The sequence below is a fragment of the Peromyscus leucopus genome, chromosome 3 (genome assembly GCF_004664715.2).
Source record: "Peromyscus leucopus breed LL Stock chromosome 3, UCI_PerLeu_2.1, whole genome shotgun sequence".
In the NCBI taxonomy this organism is placed as follows: domain Eukaryota; kingdom Metazoa; phylum Chordata; class Mammalia; order Rodentia; family Cricetidae; genus Peromyscus; species Peromyscus leucopus.
Window position 1 is genome coordinate 103047316 of NC_051065.1, and position 13885 is coordinate 103061200.

At 42.2% G+C, this 13885-nt stretch overlaps 1 protein-coding gene across 1 annotated transcript in view; it reads left to right on the top strand.

The window, feature by feature from the left end:
- Gmcl1 (germ cell-less 1, spermatogenesis associated) overlaps positions 1–13885 on the top strand; it is a 39179-nt gene that overhangs the window by 10522 nt on the left and 14772 nt on the right. Inside the window, exons 3-9 of the mRNA XM_028853872.2 lie at positions 1402–1498; positions 2653–2750; positions 5316–5428; positions 5967–6032; positions 8930–9014; positions 11443–11533; positions 12585–12722. Coding sequence (XP_028709705.1) covers positions 1402–1498; positions 2653–2750; positions 5316–5428; positions 5967–6032; positions 8930–9014; positions 11443–11533; positions 12585–12722 — 688 coding nt within the window. The remainder of the gene's footprint in view (positions 1–1401; positions 1499–2652; positions 2751–5315; positions 5429–5966; positions 6033–8929; positions 9015–11442; positions 11534–12584; positions 12723–13885) is intronic.

A 13885-nucleotide genomic window follows, 5' to 3' on the forward strand; every position in this document is an offset into this window, starting at 1 on the left:
TCTCTCTGTGCAGCCCTGGCTGTCCTGGAACTCACTTGGTAGCCCAGGTGGGCCTGGAACTCACAGAGACTCTCCTGCCTCTGCCTCCCGAGTGCTGGGAGTAAAGGCTTGTGCCGCCACTGCCACCTGACTTTAATCAAAGCTTTTAAAAATTATTTTTGAACAAGTTTACTTTGATTTGAAGAATATAGTCCAGAAATTTTTAAGAAAGGAAGGAAAGATGAAATCCTTTATATCCCAAAGACTATAATCAGGGTATATCAGAATACCAATCTTTACTGTATTTGTCTTTTGAATCCCTAAAAGAAAAAGTAGTCTCTTACTGACTTAAAGGTGAGGTGGCTTCTGTGAAACCGGATTAGTTCTCATCTAAGCCTCATGATCCATGCCAGCATCTTCAGACAGAAACCATTGTCTGTGTTCTTGTTATGGGCCACCGTGAACAGCTGGTTTTGTGTATCTGCAGGTTCCACAGTCTCAGATGTAATAACTCTGTATTACAAATATTTGGAAAAAAGACAGTTGCATCTGTACTGAACATATAAAGCTTTTTGTTACCCCCTAAAAAACTGTGTAATTATTACATAACATTTACATTGTATTAGGCACAAGTGACCTGCAGGGGACTTAGAGTGTGAAAGCCTATGCACTTCAGCATCTCATTTAGTGTTGACTGTGTTCTGGAGCCACAAGTACAAACAGATGATCCTAAATGCTGAGGAATGTTATATTTCCTTCTATTTTAATTATTTATATATTTTTGACGTGCAGTGGAACTTTTAATTAGTAAATGTTTGATCTGATCTAAAGTACTACAGTGCTAATTATGAGGAATGGATATGGTAGGCAATGATAGACTTTACCTATTGTTGGAATTCAGAAGCCATTGTGGTCACATAAAACTAAATTGTGGGTCTTGGATTTCTTTGGGATGCATCCTTTCTGGTCTGATCCGGGAGTACTCTGGATCCCTAGTTGCTGAGGGACCAGAGAAAGAAGGTAGTAGTTTGAGGAGGACTTGTTTCTTGAGCTCTCCTGAGTACAGAATCATACACCAATGAGCATGCTGTTGCTTGTGAGAAATGCTGCAGTGTGTACTCCCAGGAGCTGCTGTGACTGGTGAGAAGTTGACCAGGTTCCACAGTGATGCGGGTCGGGTCGGGACTCTGATAGTAGTTAAGAATCTGGTTTAGTTTTGCAACAGTATCAAATTTAACATGTAGTTCACTCTAACCTGTAATGACTGTATTTTAATTTGTTTCCTCCTGTAGATGTTTTGATGCTCTTTTTCTCCTGAAATGGTATGTTAGATTAGTTTTGATTAGGTAGTTGCTTGGAATTAGAAATGAGAAAAATATTTGGAAGATAAAGTACTAGCTAATCATTGACTTTTTCTTCCAGTCTGGCTACTTTTCTAGTATGTTCAGTGGTTCTTGGAAAGAATCCAGCATGAATATTATTGAACTGGAGATTCCTGACCAGAACATTGATATAGAAGGTATGACCTCCATAATTATTAGTGTATAAAAATCTTAAAAACAGAACCTTACTATTCTTTTGATGAAAAATATCCTAGCCTTATAGGCTAGGGAAAAGTTGTGTTATATACAGGAAGGTGAAGATTTTCTATTAATTTACTCCATAGCTTATCTCTTCTGTTCTTCCTGTCTCTGTTTGTCACAGGAGTCTAATCAATCTGCTTATGTGTCTGTGGATATGAGGGATGTGGGAAGAGAGATAGAAAGTATGACTACTTTTTTAAAGAATGTATTGAGGGTTGGCAATATAGTTGAGTGTTAAGAGTACTTTCCTACCCTGTGCTAGGTTTGATCTCTTAACAGCAAGAAATAAAAATAAATGATGTGTGAAGATCTTTTGTGGAGCAGTAAGCATGTGAAGCATGTAGCAGGCTGGGTCAGAGCTCAAAGGACCCGTGGCTGAGGAAACAAGGCTGGGGAGAGGTTACGGGGTTGTGGAAACGGCTCCATGAGCCTCCATAGACCGCCCTCTCCGGTTCCTGTCCTGCTTCCCCTTCTGCTCGTCTCATTGCATGAGCCGAGTGGAGAGACCCAGGGCCTGCTCCATGTGCAAGGAAACTTGAGGTGTTCACACAGCAAACTGAAGAGCATCCAAGAGAGTGGCATTGGGGAAGGAGCAGTCTTGGATAGCTTTGAGGAGCTGGGCACAGACAAGGCCAGGAGTTTAAACCCAAACCCTAGTGACCTGGTGCCACAGGTCTATAATCCTGGCGCTGAGGAGGCTGAGGCAGGAGGATTGCTGTGAATTGGAGACCAGCCTGAGCTACATAGTGAGTGAGCTCCTTACCTACTTCCCTAAAGAAAATACTGTCATAGAGTGATGGGCTATGTTCCAACACTTAGTGATTGATCTACTCATCAGTTCTGGCACAACCATCTTCCAGGAGGCCTTAATTCTCACACTACTGACTGTGTTAAGATTAGACAGAGAAGAATGTGGCAGGAGCAGGCAGAATCCTCTGCAGCAAGCACGTTGTGTATTAATACCATCAGTAACGATGGCTGCCATCTAATCCTGTGTCTCTAGGTTCAGACTAATGTCCTTGCTGCTTCTGCAGGGCGTGCCGCACACCTGCAGGTAGCATTTCATTATGTGTGTGCACTTTGCTTTCAGCACTGCAGGTTGCATTTGGATCACTGTATCGAGATGACGTCTTAATCAAACCCAGCCGTGTCGTCGCCATTTTGGCTGCAGCGTGCATGCTGCAGTTGGTGAGTATGCCACCACCCAGCAGTGTCACGGTGCCTGGTATATCTCTGTGCACACCTCTAAAGCGGAAGTGAAATTCTGCTAAACCAAAATGTATAAACATGCCATTTGTTAGAAATTGTTGAAAATGCTTGACTAAAAGCCGTTAGTTCAACTGAGGGGCTTTGATCCCTGTGTGAAGTGGATGGGAGCTATTTTTGAGTAGCTTCCTTGGTGTGTTGCTATTTGGGAACATTTGCTTGCCCATGTTCCTCTGCAGACTTCTGTCCATCAGTGACATGACTGCTGAGCAGATGGTTTATGATCAGTAATTTAGTTCACTGGGTCAAAGAAGCACTGAGTCTGTTATTTAAGCTCCTAATTGTGACACCATCCTATGTAAATGATGTGTGTCATTCAGTGACTGTATGTTGACTATACTGTGCAGTGTGGGACTTGGTGAAGGGGGCCGAAGAGGATGTAATCCCTAAAAGTGGACAGTCTGTGTGTGCCTTCAAGGAGCTCACAGTACAGCGAGGGTCAGGTGAGAAGTGGACACATAGCCAAAAGGCCCAAACCGTTACCGTGTTAGGAGTAGAACATAAGCACCTCGTGGGGTCTAATGAGCTGGTAAAGACAGGAAGGGCCAGTTCAGCCGAGACCCCACAGGACACTGTATTTTAGATTGAGTTTGAAGTGTGCTTACCTTTCATGTGTGAAGAGGGGCAAAGCAGCATTTTGGACCAGGAACAGAAAGACCGAAAGTCGGAGAAAATGGAGGATTAGAGAATTAAGGAGACTGAGTTCCCAGCATCAGTTAAATAGAGTTGGAGGACTGGCAAGACAGCTGAGCCTATAAAGTGCCTCCACCCAGGCTGACGACTTGAGTCATCCCCAGGACACACATGGTGGAAGGAGAGGACTGAGTCCCCCAGCTGTCCTTGATCAGTACTGGCACGCTGTGAAGGTATAAGTAACAAACATCGAGAATATCCGCGGATGGTAGTGCACGTCTTTAACCCAGCACTCAGGAGACAGAAGCAGGCAGATCTCTGAGGTCAAGGTCAGCCTGGTCTATACAGTGACTTACAGACATGCCAAAGTTACGTGCTAAGATCCTATCTCAAGAAACAAAACAAAAAATAGATAAAATTAAAAAAGATTAGAGAGAAAGGCCAAACCCAGCACATGAGGGTTCCTTTTGTGTGTTGCAAAGTGTAACTTGATCTGTGAGCACCTTTGGAAATTTTTAATCAGGGAAAGACTGTTTCTACTTCAGGGTGGCTGAGGGTACAGCTCTGTTGTGGAGTCCTCGCTTGGCTTGTACAGGGCCTTGGGTTTGATTCCCAGCCCCACACCAGAATAACAGAGGACTATTTCAGGTACAGTGTGTGAAGGAAAGCGGGCACATTACAGGTACTGCGATTGTCCAAATGCCATCTAGATGAAGGTAACAGTAATAACCAGAGAGGAAAAGGCTCCAGAAGAGGAAGTCGGGTGGTGGGGTGGGATCTACTGGGACAGTGAAGTTGAGGTGTTAGGAAAAGAAGGATCTAGAATTAAATTAAAAAACCAATGCGTCAATGTTATGCTTTAATGAAAGCTTCTGTGGTTTGACCTGCTGATCTATTTAAAGCTTGTTATTAGGCTAGGCTGTAGTGGCGCATGCCTTTGATCCCAGTACTCGGGAGGTAGAGGCAGGTGGATCTCTGTGAGTTCAAGGCCAGCCTGGTCTACAGAATGCGATGCAGGACAGCAAGGGCTGTTACACAGAGAAACCCTGTCTGGAAAAAACAAAAAATAAAAATGAAAAAGTGCTAGTTATTAGCTTGTTTATTGTCCTGATTGATAATATTTGTTTTTCAAATATTTTTATCTTTCCAATACTTACTTTGAATATATATTCTAACTTTAGTCGTTTTTGGATTTGTCCTAAATCTGCTTTCTGCCTTATTTTTTATAACTTACTAATTCTAACTTAATAATATAGTTGCATGATGAATATATTTCAGAAATCTGAAGAAAAATGACAATATTCTCTGTGTACGTGGGAGGTGGTTTATTTGAAACCTATGTGACTCTTTTAGATTACAATTTTAATATGTTATTTAAAACTATGATATACTTGTTTAGAGCATCTGTTGGGTATTGATGGTGCTTTAAACTTTACTGAGCGATGTTCCATACATCTCTGTCATTTCTTTGTCTACCCTGTCTCTTGGTTAGCTGACTGTGTAAAGAGTTCTTAGATTAGTAAGAGCAGGAAGAACGTACGGTAAGGTGCTGTTGAAGACGTTTGCAAAGGTCCAGAGTGGAAAACAGAACTGAGACACGCAGCCTCCCCCTGTCCCTGTGCCTCCCCTGCCCATTTCGCTCTCCATCCCAGGTGTGGAGTGGGGCACTTGCTGGATCCTTTCTTCAGTGTTTTTATTGACTTAGAAGAAACTTAGGCTTGCTGCACTTAATGAGTTTTCGTCCTTCCTTCCTTGCTATTTTGATTTGTTTTTACTTTTTAATATTTGAAAGCACATATGAGAGCTGATTTTCCCAGGTGAAATGGCCTTTCCAGTGCTTGTTTATATTTACAGGATGGTTTAATACAGCAGTGTGGTGAGACAATGAAGGAAACAATTAATGTGAAAACTGTGTGTGGCTATTATACATCAGCAGGGACCTATGGATTAGACTCTGTAAAGAAAAAGTGAGTCACTTTTCCTATTTTTTCCCCATCCCACTTCTGGGAATTTGGCTGTTTTGTAGTTTTACGAGAATGTAATAAAGAATTAGTGGGGGAAAGAATAGAGTGATAGAATTTGTTACTTTGAAAGCCCGCTTTTCTTCTGGACTGAGCATTAAGTTGCTCAGAGTTGCGCTTATCGGTGACCATGGTGGGGCTGAACTCTGCTTGTACAGCTGTGGCCACCACCTAAGGAGGAGGCGCCATAGACTTTATATACTAATGTAGACATGGGTAGTTTGACTCTTGAGAATTGCAGAGCTTATTTTCAGATGGTACGGAAGGTAACGTCTTACAAGGCATTTAACTTCTTAATGAGAAATGATACTAATATAAAGGGAATACCCCATAATAACTACTGACAAAAGCTATACTAAATTTCAGATCGCTGAGGTAAAAACTTTGAGCATGGCCTAGCATGATTAATATCTTTTCTCTAAACTATAAGATGTCAGTGAGTTACCAGTTTCAGATAAAATAACTAACCATACTTTTCACTCAGGTGCCTCGAGTGGCTTCTGAACAACCTGATGACTCACCAGAGTGTGGAGCTTTTCAAAGAACTCAGGTATTTGGATTCCAAGAACCTTCACAGCAAATCACCCTAAAGTGACACTTTGCATTTGCTCAGGTATTCCAGGTATTTTTGTAAAACACAAAGAATATTATGAGAACCAGGCCTAGTGTGCACACCTTTAATCTTAGCACTTGGAAGGCAGAGGCAGGTGGATCTCTGAGTTAGAGGGCAGCTTGGTCTACATACTATGTTTCAGGACAACCAGGACTACATAGTAAGACCCTGTCTCAAGAAGAGGAGGAGAAGAGCAAACAATTTAGTGAAAGGCACCCTGACTGTTTACGCAAACTGAATAAATGCTGCACATCTCTCTCTCTTTATTGTAAATGATAAAATGTACATGTATTGTTTAACAATTGTAATAGAAATGTACCACTCCTCTAAAACTGTAAAGACGTTCAAGTGCTACCTCGCTTCTGCAAGCCTGTAAAGCTTCAAAAGGGATAGTTTGAAAACCATTTTTATCATAGAACATGGCCTTGCTAGAAATGGCTAGGGTGCATCCTTCCCCCACAGCTGCTCTGCAGTCTGGTGGAGGGGTGGTGAACACCCTCCCCACACCCCTGCTCTCCTGCACAGCTGCTCTGCAAAACCATGTTGTGCACCAGATGATAAAAAATTTCTTTACCATTTATTGTCAAGCAAAATCCTGCACAAATATAAAAGGACAAATGGGGAACCTAAATTGAGTCACAAGCCGCCTCTTAGACCCGCAGTCGCTCATTCCTCGCTCCCCAAAAGGCCTGCCTCTCCCTCAGACATGGCTATCCCCAATGAAGACTCCTCCTCTTGGACCAAAAAAAAGGCTCCTCTCAGTTGGTTAGCTGACTGATGACTGAATTCCTAAAACAACATATTTTAGGGGGAAAATGTTTTGTAAAGATTTACTTTAGTATAAGTTTGCCTGTATGTCTCTGTCCAGGAGTCCTTCGAGATCAGAAGAGGGTGTGGGGTCCCTGAACTGGAACTGTAGAACTGAAGTTATAGGTGTTTGTGAGCCACCTTGTCTGGGAAGCAATAAGCACTCTTAACCTTTGAGCCATCTTTCCAGACCCTATTTTACAATTTTTATGGGACAATAGATGGCTCAGAGGATGGAGGCACTTACGAAAAAAGCCTGTATTCTATCCTCTGAATCACAGGGTACCAGGAGAGAACCAGTCCCTATGACTTGTCCCGTGACTTCACACCTGTCATGACCTGTGTTTTCTCCCTCCTGCACCCTCTCCCCCCTCTCTGTCTCTCTGTCTCTGTCTCTGTCTCTCTCTCTCTCTCTCTCTCTCTCTCTCTCTCTCTCTCCACACACACACACACACACACACACACAGACACAGACACTCTTAACACACGTAGAATAAAATTAAAAAGTAATGTTTACTGAACCTGATAAAATTATATTCATAGTTAGCTTGGCCCTTTGAACTGCATCTATGTATCATTCACTCTGTCCCACTTTCTTCTTGATGTCCCTGGAGTATTAAAGCTGTACCGTTGAGGGCTGTGAATGATGCAGTTTGGTTGTGCTGTGTTTTCCATGGTCAGAGCTTTCCTATATCAGTGAGACTGGAGAATTCTGGATGGGAATGATTTTTTGAAGGCTCTAAGCTATAACTGTCTGTGATGAGTTTTTTTGTTTTGTTTTGTTTTTGTTTTGTTTTTTTTTTTGTTTTGTTTTTGGGTTTTTTTTTTTTGTTTTTTTGTTTTTTTGTTTTTTTTTTTTTTTTGGTTGTTGTTATTTTTTAGTTTTGTTTTTGGTTTTTTTTGAGACAGGCTCTCTATATAGAGCCCTGATTGCCCTGGAGCTCACTATGTAGATCAGGCAGGCCTTGAACTCACAGATTCACCTAGCTCTGCCTCTGGAATGCTGGGATTAGAAGCATTTGATGAAAATGAATACAACAAAGGGTTTAGTATGTCATGACTTCCGAGGTGGGAGAGATGTTAGAGATCTCACTGAACTTTGTCAATAAGGTGTCATAGACGAGTCATCTTAAAAACCCAGAAGCTTTTCTGATTAAAGGAAAAAAGTTAGAAACATTTCGTTTCTAACTTTAAACTACTGTACCTCCTCATCTTACTCTGAGAGTACTAAAAATGTTGTTTGTTTGCTTTTTGTTTGTTTGTTCTTTGAGACAAGTTCTCACTGTGTAACCCTGACTATCCTGGAATTCACTGTGTTGATCAGGCTAGCCTTGAACTCACAGAGATCCTCCTGCTTCTGCTGGAATTATAGGCATGAGCTGCCATGCCTGATTTAAATGGACTTTCTGACTAAAAGTTTTTTTAAACATAGATGTTAACGGTTATTTTGAATAGTATGTGGTGGCACGCTGATGATCTTAGCACTGAGAAGACTAAGACAGGAGGATGGCAAGTTTGAGAACAGCCTGGTCTATAGCAATTTCCTGCTTCAGGAAAGGAAAAGTTACTTTGAAGATGCAGCTATTTTAGTGAATTTTCAATTTGTTTTGTTTCGTTTTTTTTCATAGAAATATGGGGAGGAAGATGAGGGTGTTGCTGTGTAGTCGGATTCTGCAGTACTTTTCCAGCATCTGAATAAATGCAGGCTCTGCAGATCCTTCACAACCCACGGTCACAATTAAGGGTCGTGTAGAATGGAGAAAATGACAGAAAAGTTTTTAGGGCCGATGAGATGGCTTAGCAGATAACAGCAGTTGCTACACAGGCCTCATGACCTGATCTCAGGCCCCTGAACCTGTGGTAGAAAGAGAGAACCAAGTCCTAAAAGTTGTCCTCTGCACACCAGGGCACGTGTGGGCCTGCACTCACACATATTACATACACACAAATACAAAATTTTTAAAGGTCACCAGAGTCCTTTAGCTGTGTGTGAAGACAAGCTTATTTCTGTGTTTTGTCTTTTCCAGTATAAACGTCATGAAACAGCTCATTGGTTCATCTAACTTATTTGTGATGCAAGTGGAGATGGATGTATATACAGCTCTTAAAAAGGTACCGATGTATGTATACAGGAGTATTACTTCAGTTGCTCCCATAGTGAAAAGCTGGAAACAGTGCTTATGGGTGCTCAGTTAGGAAGAACTACACGTGCTGCTTGGTTTACAGTGGGTTGTGTCTGGTAAATCCATCCTCATAACCTGAACATAACGAACCTGAGCACCACAGCTCAGGCCCACCCTCCTTGAATGTGCTCACAATGCATATTTAGCCTATAGTGGCCACATCACCTAACCTAAGACACTTACATCATTAAGTGTCATGTGACGCCTGTAATTTGTTCAGTTCTCTCCTGAAGTGAAGGCATGTGATCCTTGGCACATTTCTCTATCACCACAGTTGAAAACCTAAGTCAGTCCACCAAGCCATCTCAAGCTGGTGGCTATGTGCCAAATCCTAAGTCTTTATTTAGATTTGAGGGTTCGTGACTGTCTTAGTTATTGTTCTGTTGGTGTGATGAGACCCCATGACCAAGACAACTTATAAAAGAAAGCATTTAACTGGGGACTTGCTAATAATTTCAGAAGGTTTAGTCCATGATTATTATGGCAGCAGGCAAGCAGGCATGGTGCTGGAGAAGTAGCTGAGAGTTTAAATCATTATCAGCAAGATGAAGGCAGAGAGAGAGACTGGACCTGTGGTGGGCTTTTAAAACCTCAGAGCCCACCCCCATTGACACACTTTCAAAATGCCACACCTTCTAATCCTTCTCACACATTTCCACCAACTGAGGAGCAAGCATTCAGATAATGCTGTTCTCTTCAAACCACCACAATACTTGGTTTTGCTTTTTTTCTGGAGGCAGGGCCTCATTCTACACCCCGCACTTGTACCAATCCCCCTGCCTCGGCCTCTTATGTACAGTGATTCCACATAGGAGCACCAAGCCCAGCTTTTTTCACCCTTTTGACAGATTGAGGTCTAATTTTGTTTCACAGTTGAAAACAAAATCAGCTATTGCTCGGACTCTTGGTGAGGGCTGGCATCTGTACTCAGAGGCCACTGCTCTGGCCCCACTGCATCACCTGTGACCCGTGGTCCCTGTGCAGAATGTAGTGTGCACTTCATGCAGCTGTGAAACCCTTAGTGAGAACCTTCCAAGTCACAGCGCTTCTGCGGTCAAGATGAGACTGCAGCTGTTAGTTTTCTTCAAGGAAACTTAGCATTTGGGCTGTTGAAAAATGGGGGGGAGGGGAATCCCACTTTTACCTGTGAGCTCCCATGGCAATCACTCTGTCAGTGTAGCTGATTTGATGCCAACACCATGCTTATAAACACTCAGCACACATTCCTTTAGTGACCTGGGGGGAGACACTCCATGACGCTCTGAATGCAATGAAGAAATTTAACCCCAGAGAAATTAGGTGATGTGTTCAGCTTCTACATGACAGTTGGAGACTGAACAGCCACACTCATTACTGCTTCCATACCGTCTCAACATCACAGAGTCAGAATTTTCTTTTCCCATGTTCACTTTTTTTTTTTGCAGTCTTGTGGGCTTTCAACATATTTAGTGTTATTTTTGTTAATGATTAGAATAAATTAGTACAGAATTACCAATGTCTTATGTATGTTAAAGCTGTAGATATTTGATTCAGTAAGGTGTACTTGTGACTCTCATTATAATGCACTGAGTTTTTATTATCAGAGCTCTATTTCCTGCCATGATGGCTTGAAAGCTTTAATAGTTAGACTTTCTTGGGCTGGAGAGATGGCTCAGAGGTTAAGAGCACTGGCTGTTCTTCCAAAGGTCCTGAGTTCAATTCCCAGCAACCACATGATGGCTCACAACCATCTGTAATGAGATCTGGTGCCCTCTTCTGGCCTGCAGGGATGCAGGCAGAACACTGTATGCATAATAAATCATTTAAAAAAAAAAAAAAAGTTAGACTTTCTTGCAGTTGCTTGTAAAATGAAAATTTTAGCCGTTATCTTAGGCTAGTGATGTAGCTCAGTTGGTAGACTGTTTGCCTGGCATGTACAGAGCCTTGGGTTTAATAACCAGCACCTCTTAAACCAGTGGTTTTCAACCTTCTTAATGCTGCAACCCTTCAGTATAATTCCTCATGTTGCGGTAACCTCCCAACCATAAAATTATTTTCATTGTGACTTCATAACTGTAATTTTGCTACTGTTATGAGTCTAAATATTTTTGGAGATAGAGGTTTGCCAAGGGGGTTGTGACCCACAGATTGAGAACTGCTGACTTAAACTGATTGAGCAGCCCTGGCCTATAACCCGGCACTCCACGGGTTGCTTAAGGTTATCCTCAGCTACATATTAATTTCAAGGCCAGCCTGGGCCAAATGAGACTCCATCTCAAAAAAAAGTTTTGTTTTTTTTTTTAAATAGGACTATTTTAAATCATATATCATGAAGTGATGAAGTCTTACAATTCTTTTTTTTTTATTATTTTAACTAGTGGATGTTCCTTCAGCTGGTACCTTCCTGGAATGGGTCTCTAAAGCAGCTTTTGACAGAAACAGATGTCTGGTTTTCAAAGTGGAAAAAAGGTATATTGAAATTTTTATTGAGAATCCCCCAACACACACACACACACACACACACACACACACACACACACACACACACACACACACACACGCCTTTTTTTTTTTTTTCTTTTAATGATACTTCTTAAAATCAGGCCTTGGCTTTCGCGTACAGACTTGGTTTTAGAGCTGGAAGACAGCTGAGCAATTTCCTTCTTCAGCCTCCTGTTCACAGCAGGAAAGTCAATGCTGAATAAGGAAAGGCTCCTGACCTGGGGCCGCATTCTGACCCCAGAACACTGTTCCCCTGTTTGTCACCAGTTCATCCCGGCCGTTATGCTTGCTTGTTTGGCCGATTAGAGTTCCCCTGGTAAGCTAGGCCCCGGCTCTCAGGCAGTGACTCCTGACAGGGCCTCTGGACTGCTTCTGAGCATCACTGACTGGAAAGTAGATGCAGAGGTGGTGTGTGACATGCAGCACACAGTGTGTAAGCAGCCCTTGCTGGGGCTGGAGACGTAGCTCAGTAGTTGCTAACAGTGAGTACTACCCTTGCAGAGGACGCAAGTTCAGTTCCCAACACCTCATCAGGCAGCTCAGAACTGCATGTGGTATCCATTATTGATGTCAGTTAGAAGGATGGATAGCTGTTCTTGTCCTGGTCATCACGTAAAGACCTCATATGTCCTTCTGGGTTCCTCGGGAAGGGATTAGAAAGAGAGAAAGTCTCACATGAGCCACTTCCTCAAGCGCACCTCTCCTACCATACTGTCCTGTAAGATCAACCTCAAGAGTAAAAGGACAGCTGGAGTCTCAGCCAAGGCCTGTTTAGTACCAAATTAACCTGAGAGATTTTTCAAAGTTCCTCTAACGTTTTTCACATCTTAGATTTACTAAGACTGTTGAAATCCTTGGAAGTAGCTTACTTGCATTCTAGCAGACTCTGTGTGTGTGTGTGTGTGTGTGTGTGTGTGTGTGTGTGTGTGTGTGTGTGTGTGTGTGTGTCTCCCCATAGAAACATTAGTAAAACAGCACGTTTGACAGGAATGCTGTTTAATGAAAACTTTCTCAATAGACTTTGAAGGGACGACCTTCCTTGAAACTGAGCAGGGAAAGCCATTTGCGTCCGTGTTCAGACATCTAAGGCTGCAGTACATTATCAGTGACCTGGCTTCTGCAAGGATCATTGAGCAGGATTCTCTGGTACCTTCAGGTAAGAAAATCTGATGTATTGGTGACTTGAAGTCATGTTTTTCTTATTGTAGCATTTCATACTGTGCTCACATTTCATACTGCTTTCCCGTGTCATGTTTCATTATTATTAAAGTACCTGGCACAATATTTAAGTGGCTAAGAAGCATTTTGCAACAGAGTACTTTGTTTTTGTTTTCTGTACTGAGGATCAAACTCAAGGCTTTGTGCTGCATGCTAGGCCCTACCAGTAAGCTGTAGCCTCAGCCCCAGCTTGAAGTGTTCGATCTCCGACTTCCGCTTCCCAAGTGCTGCCATTAGAAGCGTACAACCACACACTTGGCTCTGGGTATTCCTCAGGTTGGGTAACCAGTGCACTATTTTGGATAGTAGCCTGAAAAAAATTACTTTCGATATGTTTAAAAAGTACAACTGCTCTTTTTATTAGTTCCCCTTAAATTTGCTTAGTTTCTGCTTTTTCTTTTTTTGAATTCCTTAACATGTCGAATCAAGTATGTCTACTCATTATAATTTGTTTCTTGAAACATGTATTTATTTTTATAAGTCTGTTGTATTTGTAACAAGCTGCATTTAGTAGTGTATAAGTACATTAGGACATTTGTCTAGTATGTATAAGACCCTGGTTTTGGCCGGGCGGTGGTGGTGCACGCCTTTAATCCCAGCACTTGGGAAGCAGAGGCAGGCAGATCTCTGTGAGTTCGAGGCCAGCCTGGTCTACAAAGCAAGTTCCAGGAAAGGTGCAAAGCTACACAGAGAAACCCTGTCGAAAAAACAAAAACAAAAACAAACAAAAAAAAAAAAGACCCTGGTTTTGAGTACAGCAAAAAGAGAGAAAGAAAGCAGGGCGCCAAGCCTACAGTAGTGTTAGTGTCCTAAACCCCAGGCAGAGATGGGAATTAGACGCCAAAGCCTATGAGATGTCCTTCCAGTCAAACTTTCCTTAAGGTGCTCTAAAGATTGATTCTCATTCTGTATCAGTACATGTCTTGTTTGTGTGTGCATTTGAAAGTTACACATGGTTGGTTGTGGACTGTCTGATTGTGGGCAGGGAACCAAACTTGGGTCCTCTGGAAGAGCAGCAACTGAGCCATCTCTCCAGCCTCATCTTTTTTTTTTTTTTTTTTTTTTTGGTTTTTCGAGACAGGGTTTCTCTGTGTAGCTTTG